The following is a 16,835-nucleotide window of genomic DNA, read 5'->3' on the forward strand; positions in this document are numbered from 1 at the left end:
AACTTGTAACTTAACTCCTGGCTTGAAACGGACTTGACAGAACAATGTCTCTTGATACACCAGACCCTAATGCTGGCGGGGGCTGAATCAGCTATGCGGGTACTTTAGGGAGGCTCTCAAATGTCTATCAGCAGCAGCTAGGCCTGAACATGCAATGTACTTCTTATAATCAGCAGTAGCTTCTCTTAGCACAATGTCACTGTGTGTGGAAGGCTTTCGCACACTAACAGTCTCTAGTAACACCACTTTAAAGCACACTATGTGGCTTGAGGTTGGCCTGCAGGCCTGTACTCATCTGTATGTGGCCTCTGGTATGGCACGGGTGTTGGCAGGGTCTGCCTACTCCGGCCTCCGGTCACTGTCCAACCTGCTGCCGCTGTCCTTACTGTTCTGCGCTGGTCACTCTATGGCCGCCGGGTCCCCTCCTAATGTCCGGGCGACTGCTATGGCCTCTCTGTGTCACCTCCTTCCCGCTCCACACCACCAGCTCCTGGCACAAATCCTTCTGCTTTCGCTCTCTGTCACGCTCTCTCAGTCTCAGTCTGTTTCCCTCCGGCTACACCCTGTTCTCTCCGCCCCCTGAGCCTGCGCAGTAACTCTCTCTGACTGGCCGCTTCTGGAAAGTTCCAGCAAATTCCCCTAATTTGCATATTGGATTGCTGGCAACAGTCTATGTGACCTTTTAGTTCCACAGGCTTAAAACCTCAGTGCTGCCATCTTGTGACCGTTTTACAGAAGGCAAATCTGCAATTATATTTTGTAACCTTCTTTTGGGGGTTACAGCAGCAGGGGCGTAACCATAAACTTTGTAAGGGATGCAGCTGCAGGAGGGCTCAGAAGCTTCAGGGGGCCCCATGTGGGAGAAGTTTCTTTTCCCTGTCCTGAGAAACTGACAACTAAGAGCACAGAAAGAAAAAACATTCAGCTCTCTGCACAATTGTTCTAATGACTGCATCTGCACAGCCACTGATACGGAATCATGCAAAGTTTTGTAGACAAAGATTTGTAGACAGCCTCTATTCAGTATGAAGTGCCCAGCCCCAAACCTCTCTACCCCACCCCAAGTGCTCTGTACCGTAGTGATGCTGGAGAAGTCTGCAGAGCTAGTTCTGCTCCATCAGAGATGGACAGAGCAATTGAATAACATTGGTTCTCAGTTTACCTATGCAGAATGCAATGGGGGTGTGGGGGTGATGAGAGAGGGTGTCTGTGATTTCTAGTTACACCCCTGATTAGCAGTGTGGACATTGAATGTCTAAGATGACAGGACCAGTGTGAAATTGAGTGTTGGGGTTACAGATTCTAGAGTGATGTGAAGATGCCGGGGGGTGGAGGGAATGAATGATCTGTTTATTGTAGTTAGTTGTAAGCAGTTGTAGGTGAGATAAGGTAAAGGGGGAAGAGGCGCCCAGAGCAGATAAAATACGTTAAAAACAAATAAAATGGAAAAAAAAGTGAGGTGGCTTACCTCAATGAAGACAAATTCGCGTATTAATAGAATTTTATTGCACTGGCAACGCGTTTCGTGGGTGCATACCCACTTCCTCAGGCCAAATAGCAGTGCCTAATAGTGCTTGTAGCCACAAATAAGGCGCCTTATTTGTGGCTACAAGCACTATTAGGCACTGCTATTTGGCCTGAGGAAGTGGGTATGCACCCACGAAACGCGTTGCCAGTGCAATAAAATTCTATTAATACGCGAATTTGTCTTCATTGAGGTAAGCCACCTCACTTTTTTTCATTTTATTTGTTTTTAACGTATTTTATCTGCTCTGGGCGCCTCTTCCCCCTTTACCTTGTGCCTTCACCCTCCTTTTGGAGGGGGATCAACCCTCTTTGACCAGTTTAGGTCATTTGAGGTTTGCTTTTTATCAAGAGTGCGACCATCACCAGCTCTGTCTGGTCACCCTAGTGGAGTCGGGGTTATACATCTCCACCTGCTTCTAGTGGTCGGTTGCCCTTCTGCAACCCACCTTTGTGAGTATAATACATTCGCATATTTTACATGCTTCTGGTACTGTGACATACTGCACCATTTGGGCTCCTGTTGTCTCTGTGTTTTCTTCCTGCAGGGTGCAATTTTTATTATCCCTACTTTTTGTCAGTTGTAGGTGAGAGCGTGAATCTCAATCCACAGGAATATCCCAGATAATCTGATAGGATATGGTAGACCTCAGATTAGGAGTGTTTGTCTATAGTATGAAGGGTTTCCCTGTTGCTAGTAATTAGGTGTTACTATTTGGGTGAACTAATGTTTTAAGGGAATCGATTCACATCAGATTCGATTGCAGTGAAAATTGATGTGTCTATGGGTACCTTAAAGCGGAATATAACCCTGCATTTCAACTTTGCTCTAAAACATTATTTACAGCATATTATATGCAACCAGCATTTTTTTTTTACTAGACCAGCATTTCGAAGGGTCACACACAGAGCTTTAAAGTTCCTGGAGAGATATGCAGACGCATCCGAAGTTCAGATAGATACATTTTGTTTACATAAATATATCTAAGTGTAGAATGTGACTCACTCTCTCTGACTGTGCAGGAACTGGAGGACAGCCAAAGAGTGTGTAACAATTACCACTTGTTACATTCTGTTTAGTTAAATGTATCTATCTGAACTTCGGATGAGTCTGCATATCTCTCCATGCAACTTTAAAACTCTGTGTAACCCTTCGAATGCTAGTCTAGTAAAAAAAAAAAATGCTGGTTGCATATAATATGCTGTAAATAATGTTTTAGAGCAAAGTTGAAATGCAGGGTTATATTCCGCTTTAAGTCTGATAACAGCTCTTTTAGCCAAATTACCACTTAACTTGCATGTGCTGCTGCAGCACAGTCTGTTTAAAGTACACCTGTAATCTTAAAAGGAAAAAGTCAGGTACTTACCTCAGTAGACAGAATCCTCTGGATAGTCTAGGGGCCTCCCAGATGCTCACGACCCCCAGGGGCGTAACAATAGGGGCTGCAAGCCATGAATCCGTGGGGGGGCCTGCTCAGGGCCATTTGGGGGGGGGGGCAGGATAGGTCGCAGCATGAGGGGAGAGCATTCGACATCGGCAGGGAGGAGGGGCAGTCCCCCTCACCTCGGGCTCTCGTCTCAGCGCTTCCCTCCAGCATCTATCAATAGCAGCAGCGGCGGGCGGCAACACATACCTCCATCCATCGCCCGAGCATCCACTCTTTAAGTGTCTGATGCTACTTCCTGTTTAAGTAGGAAGTAGGCACTTAGAGATTGGAGACCTCCGCGGTGTATGGAGGTATGTGTTTGTGCTCGCCTCTGCTGCTAGTGATAGATGTGGGAGGGGAGCGCTGAGAGGAGAGCCCAAGGTGAGGGAGGGGGGGACTGACCCCCCCCCCTCCCCGCTGATGTGTGGCAAAGCTCTGCCCTCATGCTGCGACCCCTCTAGCCCCCCAAAACGACCCTGAGCGGGCACCCGGGGGATCCAAATTTTTGCAGGGGGGCCTTTGGATTTCTAGTTAAGCCCCTGATTCCAACTGTCCTTGTTAGCTACCGTGAATCCCAAACAGTTCTGGTCAGTCCATAGCTCTCATCACAGCTCATATCCTCCTCAAAGATGGTTAACAAGGAACTCCCACTGAACATCCTGCTGTCCTCCACAGTGGCGTACATAGGGCATTTGACACCCAGTGCTGGTTATTATAGGACACACCACCACCACCCCCTCCCAACTCCCCCTCCCCCCCCCCCAAAAAGGAGCAAGTGTGGCATATTAAGCGCGCCACAGTGGGTAATGCCAGGTATAGGTGCTCCCTGTATAATAATCGTAAAGTGAGCAGCATTTCACCAGAAATTAATCGTAAAGTGGGCAGTATTTCACCATAAATTAATCGTAAAGAGAGCAGCATTTCACCATAAAATAATAGTAAAGAGCAGCATTTCACCAGAAAATAATCGTAAAGAGCAGCATTTCACCAGAAATCGTAAAGTGGACAGCGTTTCATCAGAAAATAATCTTAAAGTGGGCAGCATTTCACCAGAAAATAATCGTAAAGAGAGCAGCATTTCACCAGAAATCGTAAAGTGGGCAGCATTTCACCAGAAATCATAAAGTGGGCAGCATTTCACCAGAAATCATAAAGTGGGCAGCATTTCACCAGAAATGTATCATAAAGTGGGCAGCATTTCACTATAAAATAATCGTAAAGGGCAGCATTTCACCAGAAAATAATCGTTTTGTGGGCAGCATTCACCAGAAAATAATAGTTATGCTTGCAGCATTCACCAGAAAATAATTATGTGGGCAACAGTCACCAAAAAATAATCGTTATGTGGGCAGCATTTACCAGAAAATAATTGCTATGTGGGGAGCAGTCACCAGAAAATAATCGTTATGTGGGCAGCATTCACCAGAAAATAATCGCAATGTGAGGAGCTTGGAAGAACAAAGAGAAATCGAGAGCCCAATATGGTGTAGTATTGTTAAGTTGGTTGTGGTTAAAAGCAAAATATTTAGATATACTCACAAACATGGGTTACCCATAGGCAACCACTTCAAGTGCAGGTGCTGACATGGCAGATTTTGATTGGTGCATTAGGATCAATTAGTGCAGTCACACTCCCTATCAGGCATGGTCGGAAAATTCCGCGTAATTATTAATTCCGTGATTCCGGTCGGAATTAATAATTCCGATTTTGTTAGTCGGAACGGAATTTCTATATATCTCAAACGGAATTCCGCGGAAATTTTCCGGAATAACATAAAAAAAAAAAAAATCTCTCTCTCTCTCTCTCTCTCTCTCTCTCTCCTCCTCCTCCTCCTCCTCCTACTCCAGGATGCAGTGTGTAGTAGCTAGTAGGTATCTGTCTTAACCTCTAGACCATGAACCACACTACATGGTAAAGCTGTCCTAGCATAAACCATACTACCATTATGATCAATTCAATACAAAAAGTAGCATGATTAAGGATTGGTACTTTTTGAAAAGCATGCTTATATACCATAGCATATCTATTGAATTGATCATAATGGTAGTATGGTACATGCTAGGCCAGCTTTAGCATGTAGAGGTGGGACAAGGTCCTTCAGCACCCAAGGCTGAGACAGCAAAGTGCGCCCCCCCATCCCTCCCACCCCAGCCATCACACACTGATTGCTATTACACTAAGAGGTGCCCCAGGGCCCCCAACCCCCCCAACACCTTAATCGCTACTTATCTGGCTTGCAGTCGCTGCAATGTATCACCTTTTCTTATTTCTTTCTGCTTCAAACACAATTGGGAATGACAGCTGAATGAATTGTGCACCCCCTCCTACACTGTGCCCTGAGGCTGGAGCCTCTCCAGCCTCTGCCTCGGCCCGGCCCTGAGTGTGGTTGATGGTCTAGGGGGTAAGACAGATACCTACTACCATGTAGTGTGGTTCATGGTCTAGAGGGTAAGACAGATACCTATTACACACTGTGTCCTGGGTTCAAATCCCAGCTATGGTATATAAGCATGCTTTTCAAAAAGTACCAATCCTTAATCATGCTACTTTTTCTATTGCATTGATCATAATGGTAGTATGGTTTATGCTAGGACAGCTTTAGAGATTTTAAAAATTTTCTGACGGAATTCCGTATAAATCGGAATTCCGCGGAACAGCTCAGGAATTCAGTCGGAATGAAACGGTAGCGGAATTTCAGTAGTGGCGGTATGCGGAATTACCACGGAATCGGAAATTGGCTCTTCCGACCATGCCTGCTCCCTATATAAGCAGAGCCCCCTCGCACATCTACACAGAGGGGCTCACTTCTGTATCTAGACCCATTGAGGTAAGTCACCCTTGCTGAGGTGCTGAATTTTATTATATCAGTTTAGACTGTTAGTAATTCTTCTTGCAAGTAAGCTCTAGGGCCATAAAATAGTACTATGTTATACTTACTGAACTGACTATCCTTTAATCTAGAAGCTGATGAACTTTAGCATATCAATTGACAACTATGGATATTTATTAACTTTTATGTACACTTTGGATTCTTTTGCATATTTTATGATCAATTAGATGCAATTTTTAGACCGAGCGAGTTTTTACTACACTGCGACCAAAAATGTTACAATTTTATCATGTCTTCTCATGTTTTTAAACTGCGCCTTTATTTTAAGCTATTTCTATGGGTCATTATGTTTGTATATATTTCTGTTTGTTTTATAGTTATACTCCTGTTTGCCTGATGAAGCAGGACCACACCTGCGAAACGCGTTGCGCTAAGTGGAGTTCAATAAAATATTTTTGTATTGATATATATTGTGACTCAATTGAGTTTTATATTTTTGAGGGAGGTAAGTCCACCTGAACATTGCCCTCTTTTAGACGGTTTTTAAACGTTTTTATTCTACTCTGGCGCCTCTGTACACCAAGCCTTGCTGAAAGCAATGTGAGGAGCATTCACCAGAAAATAGTTGCAATGTGGGCAGCATTCACCAGAAAATAATCGCAATGTGAGGAGCATTCACCAGAAATTAATCGCAATGTGGGGAGCATTCACCAGAAAATAATCGCTATGTGGGGAGCATTCACCAGAAAATAATCGCTATGTGGGGAGCATTCACCAGAAAATAATCGCAATGTGGGCAGCATTCACCAGAAAATAATCGTTATGTGGGCAGCATTCACCAGAAAATAATCGCTATGTGGGGGGCATTCACCAGAAAATAATCGCAATGTGGAGAGCATTCACCAGAAAATAATCCAAGGGCCAAGTGACAGACAGTAGAGGAGAAGACACTAACTGTCACACTGGCACTGCTCAGCAGCACAGCAGTTCTGTTGTAAGCTAACACAGACAGTAGTACTACTACTCTAACAACTACTAGCACTGACTGCAGTACTAACTACACAATAACAGTAATATTCCTATTTCCTAATCCCTAACCTAAACTGTAGCTAGCTATGGCTAATACCTGGCCAGCAGGCAGCAGCTAGCTTGGTCTGTGCACAGCACACACAGACACATAGCCAGGGGCGCCGCGAGGCACCAAGCAGACCACACGGCCGCTTGGGGCCTCGGCGGCTCCGTGACGTCACTGTTTTCCCGCAGCCCCGCGGGGCTGGCAGAGCAGGGCTACGGGAAGATGGCCACCGCCGAAGTCCTGCTCTAGAGACTATTTATGCCTCCAGTACAGGGCTTCGGGTGGCCATCTTCCCGTAGCCCTGCATTCAATCAGCGCGGGAGACTGGAGGAGGGAGGGAGCTCCGTGGGAACTGCGCGCCTGAGGAGCCGGCCAGGAGAGGAGACGGGGATAGAAGACTTCTTCCAGTGCCAGCCTGCCAGGTGAGTAAATTATTTTCTTTTTGCAGCTCTAATTGCGTTTATCTGCTGAAAATGTGCCCTAATTGCGTTTATCTGCTGAAAATGTGCCCTAATTGTGTTTGATATCTGCTGAAAATGTGCCCTAATTGCGTTTGATTTCTGCTGAACTGTGCCCTAATTGCGTTTGATTTCTGCTGAAATGTGGCCCAAATTGCGTTTGATTTTTGCTGAACTGTGCCATAATTGCGTTTGATTTCTGCTGAAATGTTGCACAAATTGCGTTTTTATTTTCTGGTGTCTGGGGTAACTGTTGCTGCATTTATTATTTAATGGTCATAGTTGGCTATATTTGCTGTGCTACGGTTAAACTCCACCCATACAATGTCATGGCCAAATCCATCTTTCGGCGCGGCGCGCTGAGCGCGCCGCAATCACCCCCACATCAATTTTTCCCCGCAAACAGCCCTGCCCCAATCTGCCCTCCAGCTCCACCCACATGTCATGGCCACGCCCACTTATGTGGGGTAGCCACACCCATTTTTCACCGCGGCGCGCAAAGCATGCCGCAGGATAGGGCCACTTCCTACAGTCCGCTTGGGGCCACAAAAACCTTAGCTGCACCCATGCATATAGCAGCTGCAGCAGCACAGCACAGCACACACTCTGAGTATCACACAATGAAATCAAGCTAATTAACGGTTTACAATAGTATAGTGATAGTGAAGGGGTTAATCACTGAACAGCTTTGGGTTTATCACTGTATACAGGACTGCTAGGCCAGCAGCACTGCAGCATGTTTCTCAGTGACTGAGCGTGACAGGACAAGATTTCTCATGGCACCCACAGGGTGGCTGGCCAGTGTTCCTTTCTGTGATTGGGTGCCAGGGCTTAGGCTGGGAGGCCTCTGATTGGCTCAATGAGGTCAGGTGGGGCTGGCCAAGGTTCCCTTCTGTGATTGGTTGCTAGGGCTTCTGCTGGAAGCCCTCTGATTGGCTCAATGATGTCATCTCCTTAGTTACAGTATTCGGATCCGGATTTCCGCTGGATATCCGCGGTATGCGCCCAAATATCCACAGATAGCTATCCGGATTTGGGCCCAGGTATCCGGAATCCGAATCCGGTCGGATAGCTGAAAAAAGTTTGGATATCCAGGTTACCCGGATATCCGGAATCCTGATGAGCAGCACTGATAGCCAATACACTGTAAAATAAAGGGCATCCTTTTCACCTCTTATAACCGCTAATTGCAGCAAATAACAGTGAAGTCTGTGGAGGCACCCTTTTTACACAGACAGCTCTGGTGACCTTTCAGGCACTGGAGATTGTCCTTTCAGGCACAGAGATGGTCCGCACTTGTCCACTGTTGGATATCTTTATTCAGGACGTATCCAGCTTCACAAAAACTTACATGTTTAGGATGAGAGGTCCTTAACCCTCCTGGCGGTGTGCTAAAAATCCGCCAGGGGGCAGCAAATCCGTTTTTAAAAAAAAATACATATATATTTTTCATGTAGCGAGACAAGGTCTCGCTACATGATGGCCGTTGCTCAGCGGCATCCAGGGCCGGATTTGTACTTTTTACCGCCCTAGGCCTGCTGTCCCCGGCTACACACACACACACACACACACACACACACACACACACACACACACACACACACACACACACACACACGAACGCAAGTACAATTACAGTCACACTTACGCACTGAATAAACCTATTCAACCAGAGAGTGATACAGTATTGGAACTGTGGAGTATAGGTAGATATGTGTGCACTGTGTGTGAAAGGAAGCAAGCAGTTAGAACTGTAGGGGGCGAACTAGAGATGTGTAAAAGTAAATGGGCATTTACAATTGAGGGTCCAGAGACCAACTGTGGCGGGGTCACCGGGGTGGGGGGGCGGTGACTGGGGATGGGGAAAGGAGTAGTAACTGAAGAGGTGGTCAGTGGGAGGAGGGATCAGTGAGGTTGGGGTGAGGAAAGAAAAGATAAAGGGGGGCAGTCAAAACTAAGATTTAAGGGAATAGCCAGGGCCAGCGTTTCCATAGCGACAAACTGAAAACCACTCCCTGCATGCCCCCCTTCCCCCTCTATAGAGACACTACAGCTGCTAGCATGCCCCTATCCCTCCACAGAGGCACCACAGCTCCCAGGATGCTCCTCCCCTTCCAGAGGCACTGCAGTTTCCAACATGCCCCTCCATCACCATATAGCACTGGGTTGACCACCAGGGCCCCAGAGCTGGCTGCTGGGTTACCCATTGTAAACAGTGTTACCCTGAGATCCCTGTAGAGTAGATACAGTGGAGCGCAATGCCTCCATCTGTGTGCATCATCCTTATAGGCGCCTCATCGACTGGCGGCACGTACATACTTATGTGCCGATGGGCTACAGAGATGAGGTGTCTGTGAGGATAAAGCACAGTGGAGCATTCCAGACAGGTAAGTGTGGACTGCTGTGAATACTCTGCAGAAGTTCTGAGGGGGGCCACTTATCACTTTGGGGAAAACCAGGGGGGTTCGTGGAGTGGCATGCTTGGAACTGAAGTGCCTTATAATTGTAGGTTGGGCTTGCTGGGAGCTATGTTGCCTTTAAAGAGGAGGAGGAGCATCCTGGGAGCAGTAGTGCCTCTGTGGAGAAAGGGTTCTTGCTGGGAGTTACAGTATATTGCCACTATAGAGGGGAAGGAGTATGCTGGGAGTAGTAGTGCCTGTGAACAGGCATGATGGAAGGAGTAGTGCCTCCTTGCAGTGGGGGGACATGCTGAGAGCTGAGGGAGGGGACAAAAGGACCACCTAATGCTGCTCAGGGGGGGGGGGGATAGTAAAGAAACATGCAGTAAGAACAACACTAACTTTCAAGCATGCAGTTGCAGCAGGAGTTATCCTCAGTCAGGAAACAGATCATGGAGTTTCCTGCATCGTGGTGTGAGACCTCTCCTCTGTACACTGGGGAAGGCTTCACAGAGTGCATTGCTTCTCCACGTGTGAGGTCAGTCCCGACCAGCTGATCACTCCCTCCCCCGCACTTTGCTGTCGGACTCGGGACTCTCTGGAGGGGAGAAGGGACAAATAGCTTCCTGCTGTGGTCCCCCTGATTTGTGCATAGAGGTCTTGCTCTGTATCTATGCCCTGAGGGTTGCTGATCTGTGTCCCAGCAGCATAGCGAGAGTTCCACACGCTGCAGACGCTGTTCCTGTGCTCCCATCAGCTGATTGGCTACTTTGCTCTGGACTCCTCTGTAGCTGCCTGCACGCAGACACGCACGCAAGGACATGCTGCAGCGTGGAAAGCGGGCGGCTGCAGACGGAGAGAAAAGCAGACCTGTGTCCCATTGTGGGGATGGTTGGGAAATGTCGCATTCGGCTCCCCACCCGCCCCAAACATAGTTCCGCCCTAGGAACTGGCCTAGGTGGACTGCCCCTAAATCCGGCCCTGGCGGCATCCCCCCAGCCTCCGGCGATCGGAGATCAGGAGATCCCGTTCAAATAACGGGATCTCCTGAAGGGCTTCTCCCGTGGCGACGGGCGGGATGATGTCACCGACGTCATCGACGTCGTGACGTCAAAGGGGACTCCGATCCACCCCACAGCGCTGCCTGACACTGATTGGCCAGGCAGCGCACGGGGTCTGGGGGGGGGGACCGGCCGCGGCGCGACGGATAGCGGCGGCGATCGCATTGCACACGCAGCTAGCAAAGTGCTAGCTGCGTGTAGCAAAAGAAAAATTATGCAAATCAGCCCAGCGGGGCCTGAGCGGTGCCTTCCGGTGGCATAGCCCGTGCTCAGCACGGGCTTACCGCCAGGGAGGTTAATCATTGTTAACAGTTATCTGTTTACTATGATTAAGGACCTCTCATCCGAAACGTCAGTTTTTGTGAAGCTGGATACGTCCTAAATAAAGATATCCAAAAGTGGACAAGTGCGGACCATCTCTGTGTTTTTTTTCGTTACCATTTGGATTCAAGCTTCCAGGTTCCTGCACTGTCCAGTTCTGGGGGTAGAGCTGTTCATCCCTTTTCCATTGTTAAAAAGTTACTTGTATAGAAGAACAAATTGGAGAATTACATATAGGCTATGATGTTTGACTGTTGTTGTGCTTGCTGCTTGCCAAAAAGATGAGAGCTGCATAAACATCTGTTCTATCAACATTATAGCAATACCAGGCTTACCAGAGGAATACAATGCACCTTACTTGTAGACCCACCATCCTAGTATACCTAAATTGTACAAACACCTTACAGGACTTAAGGTACGTTGACATACTGACTTGTCCATGATTCTACCTAGTCTATGTTTTATGCTCTTGGTTGAGAGGAGTAGTGTAACACAATAGCCCCTGCAATGCCCATGATCACTGGAGGGGGGGGGGGTGTCTGTGGGCTATGGGGGCCTGCTTCTCCATAGAGCAGTGTATTCTTTACACACTGCAGTGCTGTGTCGTAGAATGTAATAATGGTGCCTGTTAAAGGAGAACTGTAGTAAGTGGTATATGGAGGCTGCCATATTTATTTCCTTTTAAGCAATACCTGGCAGTCCTGCTGATCCTCTTCCTCTAATACTTTCAGCCATAGACCTGGAACAAGCATGCGGCAGATCAGGTTTTTCTGACAATTTTGACAAATATGACAAGATTAGCTAAATTGCCTGTTTCTGGTGTTTCAGACACTTTTTCAGCCAAATAGACCAGCAGGGCTGCCAGGCAAATGGTATTGCTTAAAAGGAAATACATATGGCAACCTCCATATATCTCTCTCTACAGTTCTCCTTTAAAAAGAGTGCCTCATTCACATCAATGCAAACCTTTTCTTTATTAGTGCCAAGTAGATATGATCGTAATCAACAAATTACGATTTCAATAAATTTTGCGTAAATTTTCGCAATTACGCTTCTACGTAATTACGATTTTCTCAAAAACTACAAGATATTTTTGACAAATTCTTTTTGTGACTTATACCCACTATTCTGCTTAACATATGTAGCAATTTCGGTAGCAATAGCATGTATGGGGGCTTTGCTATTAACCTCTAAATTTGGCACACAATTACACAAAATTTTGCTAATTTTGAAATACTACTATTACATTTTTCTCTGAAATTTTACATTATGATTACGATGTGTAATGGCAAATTTAGATGCGAAATTTTGCATATGCGACATTTCGACCCACCACTGCCAAGTGTATAGAAAAGGCGCTGCATAAATATAACACAAATGTATTTGTAAAAGAGTGCCTTGTAAATATAAAACAGCTGTATTGTTTGTTATCTTTGACTTTAATTTCCATGCCAACTCTATCGTTTACAATAACCCATTATTTAACAAATAATCATTTCTAAAACTGTATAATAGTCAGTAGTGCTCGGATACAATCCGTGATCACGGCATAGCCATGATTCACAAGCATTTTTTCACTATCTGACATCGTAATCTGAATCCGTGATCGGGAATCTATCACGGAATTCAATCAGGGATTCAACCGTTGTTCCGCATATTCGGGCCGTGATTACGGAAAAAAAATCTGTGATTAAACCCACCGATTTTAGTGGTTAATAGCAAAGCCCCCTTACATGCTATAAACATCAAATTTGCAGGATATATTAAGTAGAACAGTGGGAACAAGGGGAAAAAACATTTTTAAAGAGTAACTTTCAGGCTACAAAAGCTAATTTAAACCTCTATTCTCCTGTGTTAGGGCCTGTACACACTGAAAAACGCAAGCAAAATCGCAAGCGCATGCGTTTTTAAAGTGCATGTAGTTTTAAAAACACATGCGCTTTTGCCTGCGTTTTTTGTGCGTTTGCATTTTTCTTGTAATTGCTGATTGGCTAAAGAATCCTTTGTTTTTTTTTCTAGTTTACATTTCAACAGGAATCAGGAGATTGCAGAGTCTTCTGGGATACTGACTTCTGGAAAACGCAGGCAAAAAAAAAAAGCTTAAAAAAGCGCAGCAGGCACTGCGATTGCGTTTTTCTAAAAACGCATCGCACCAGTGTGTACAAGTCATCACGATTTTCATTCTTTTTCAAAAGACCTTGCGATTTTAAAAACGCATGCGTTTTTAAAAACGCAGCGCAAGCGCAGCAGTGTGTACAGGCCCTTAAACAGTTTAGAAGGAAGCCAAAAAGGCAATACTGAAGTTAAAAATCTCTCTTACTTTTGATGTGTGCTGACAGCAAGGCTCTGTATTCCCAAGCCCTTAAAAAGGACGAGAGGCCGCATACCATACAGCAAAGCATTCTGGGGCCCTCCCCTCAGCTGCTAGTGAGAAGTTACAGGCTCAAGTTACAACAGCATGTAATGCAGCCCAGCTCACAGCACTGATAAATCTCCGGGCAGAGTACACTGCAGGAGTCCGCTATTGTTCCTAGCCACATGGCTAATTAACATTCACTGCACAGTAGTGTTATTCATTACGAGCTTTTTTGTGAGTGGAATTGTCAGGAAGCAGGGAGGATATGACATCACAATTGGCTTCATAGGAGACAGACAAACATGGAACCTGCCATGAGCTGTCAGGAGCATCATTCTCTGTAAATACTATACAAAAATTCTGTGAAGTACAAACGTGGACAGTGAAATGCATATGTAATGTAAGTACAGCCAATATTTAGCTACTGATATATGTGTTTATTTTCTCTGAGACCTTATACCTAACAGCTCCTCTTTAATGAAGATCCTTGGGGTGTCTCAAGCTAGCCACTACTTGGCCTTGCTTTGCCACTAATTGGTAGTGGTGCTCGGACACAATCCATGATCATGACATACTGTAGCTGTGATTCACGAGCATTTTTTCACTATCCGACATCATGATCCGAATCCATGATTGGAAATCGATCAGGGCAGTCAATCACGAATTAGCCGTTATTCCAAGTATTTGGCCCGTGATCACAGCCGTGATCATGGTAAAAATAGCCGTGATTATCACCAGAAAACCCGCAAACTTAATCAGTTAATAGTAAAGCCCCCTTACATGGTATAAACACCAAATTTGCCAGATATGTTAAGAATAATAGTGGTAACAAGAGGAACATTTTTTTTTCAAAAAGACCGTATAGTTTTTGAGAGAATCCATTTTAAAGGTTCAAAGGAAAATAGTATACATTTAAATGCGGAAATGACAGTTAATGTATTTACCGCATTTACATGTATACTTTTTTCCTTTGGAACTTCCTTTGAACCTTTCAATTTTCTCTATATAGGTTTTTTTGAAAAAAAAATCCCCTTGTTCCCACTATTCTACAGTACTTAACATATCCTGCAAATTTGGTGTTTCTAGCAAGTAAAGGGGGCTTTGCTATTAACCGCTAAAGTCGGCGGGTTTTGGTGGTTTTTAATCACGAGTACTTTTTTCATTTGACATTTTAAAATCGATTTTCTCAAAAAACTATTAAGTCTTTTTGAATTTTTTTTCTACTTTGTAGCCACTGATCACATTTATAATCTATGCTAATCTGGTGATTGTAGCATGTATGGGGGCTTTTCTATTAATGTTAAAGTCTAATCACGGCTGTGATCACGTATTTTACAGGCAATCACGGATAAAATCTGAGTGGAATTCTTAAGTCCGTTTCAAATCCGTATCACAATCACGGCTTATCCGGATTTTGGGACTGCCGTGGCCATATTTATTCAAATCCGTGATTGGGGGTATCCGAGCATCACTGATAATAGGTTCTAAAACTGATCCCTATGCTTTATAAGAAAAAGTTGTTTACATTTCAACTTTTTCTACCACTTTTTCTACCTTAGCCATTCTCACCTATGTTACAAATTATAATTTTTCAACAAACGTACTCAAACTTATACAGTAGCAAGAAAAAGTATGTGAACCCTTTGGAATTATATGGATTTCTGCACAAACCGGTTATAAAATGTGATCTGATTTTCATCTAAGTCACAACAATAGACAATAAGTCTGCTTAAACAAATAATTAAATGTTTCCGTGTTTTTATTGAACACACTATGTAAACATTCACAGTGCAGGTGGAAAAATGATGTGAACCCTTAGATTTAATACCTGGTTGAACCTCTTTTGGCAGCAATAACTTAAACCAAACATTTCCTGTAGTTGCAGATCAGATGTGCACAATGGTCAGGAGTAATTCTTGACCATTCTTCTTTACAGAACTGTTTCAGTTCAGCAATATTCTTGGGAGGTCTGGTGTAAATCGCTTTCTTGAGATCATACCATAGCATCTTAATCAGGTTGAGGTCAGGACTCTGACTGGGCCACTCCAGAAGACGTATTTTCTTTTGTTTAAGCCATTCTGTTGTTGATTTACTTCTATGATTTGGGTCGGTGTCCTGTTGCAACACCCATCTTCTGCTAAGCTTCAGCTGGTGGACATATGGCCTTAAGTTTTCCTGCAAAATGTCTTGATAAACTTTGAAAATTTTTCTTTGATGATAGCAATCCGTCCAGGCCCTGACACAGCAAAGGAGTTCCAAACCATGATGCCCCCACCACCATACCTTACAGTTGGGATTAGCTTTTGATGTTGGTGTGCTGTGCCTCTTTTTTTCCCACACATAGTGTTGTGTGTTTCTTCCAAACAACTCAACTTTAGTTCCATCTGTCCACAGAATATTTTGCCAGTACTGCTATAGGACATCCAGGTGCTCCTTTGCAAACTTTAAACATGCAGCAATGTTTGTTTTTTGGGGACAGCAGTGGATTCCTCTGTGGTGTCCTCCTATGAATTCCATTCCTGTTTAGTTTTTTATGTATCGTAGATTCACTAACATGGATGCTTGCATCTGCCAGAGACTTTTGTAAGTCTTTAGGTGACACTCTAGTATTCTTCTTCACCTCATTGAGCATTCTGTGCTGTGCTCTTGCAGTCATCTTTACAGGACGGCCACTCCTAGGGAGAGTAGCAGCAGTGCTGAACTTTTTCCATGTATAGACAATTTGTCTTACCGTGGACTGATGAAAGGCTTTTTTAAATACTTTTGTAACCGTTTCCAGCTTTATGCAAGTCAACAACTCTTAATTGTAGTTCTTCTGAGAGCTCATTTGTGCAAGGCATCATTCACATCAAGCAATGCTTCTTGGGAAAAGCAAACCCAACACTGGCATGTGTTTTATAGGCAGGGCACCTTTAACCAACAGCTCAAATTTCATCTCATTGATTGGACTCTAGCTGTCTGACACCTCACTCTTGGAGATGTCATTATTCCAGGGGTTCACATACTTTTTCCACCTGCACTGTGAATGTTTACATGGTGTGTGCAATAAAAACATGGAAACCTTTATTTATTTGTGTGGTATTAGTTTAATCAGACTGTAGGGAGGGGTTGGGTTGAAGAAAAATATTGGTAAGTATTAACAATATTCTACTATATTAATAAAGTTTAGAATATCTGTACATTAAACAATATATTATCACTTTTACTGGTGCCCATTTTACTAAACATAAAGATAAAGGTTACAGTGGGGAATAGTAGAATATTAATATTATACACAGTATATTACAGTATGTCATGACACCCATTTTACTAAACGATAACTTCAATCGTTTATATCTGGCTCACTTTTTAACTGGAGCCATTGATTTGTGCACACGTCGGGT

The 16,835-nt window shown here is 44.6% G+C and overlaps 2 protein-coding genes across 8 annotated transcripts in view; one reads left to right on the forward strand and one right to left on the reverse strand.

Annotated features, from left to right (window-relative positions):
* LOC137521088 (leukocyte tyrosine kinase receptor-like) overlaps nt 1-16,835 on the forward strand; it is a 176,198-nt gene that overhangs the window by 106,868 nt on the left and 52,495 nt on the right. The window contains exon 5 of one of the 6 annotated variants that reach the window (XM_068239874.1): nt 6,160-6,222. The exons of the other annotated variants lie outside the window; for them this stretch is intronic. Within the exon in view, the coding sequence (XP_068095975.1) occupies nt 6,160-6,179 (20 nt within the window). The 3' untranslated portion in view covers nt 6,180-6,222. Of the gene's footprint in view, nt 1-6,159; nt 6,223-16,835 lie in introns of those variants that run through there. 6 annotated transcript variants of the gene reach the window in all.
* Nucleotides 1-16,835, reverse strand: part of LOC137521086 (calcium-activated chloride channel regulator 4A-like) — a 153,527-nt gene that overhangs the window by 70,009 nt on the left and 66,683 nt on the right. The window lies entirely within an intron of this gene.

This window comes from Hyperolius riggenbachi, chromosome 6 (assembly GCF_040937935.1).
Source record: "Hyperolius riggenbachi isolate aHypRig1 chromosome 6, aHypRig1.pri, whole genome shotgun sequence".
Taxonomy (NCBI): domain Eukaryota; kingdom Metazoa; phylum Chordata; class Amphibia; order Anura; family Hyperoliidae; genus Hyperolius; species Hyperolius riggenbachi.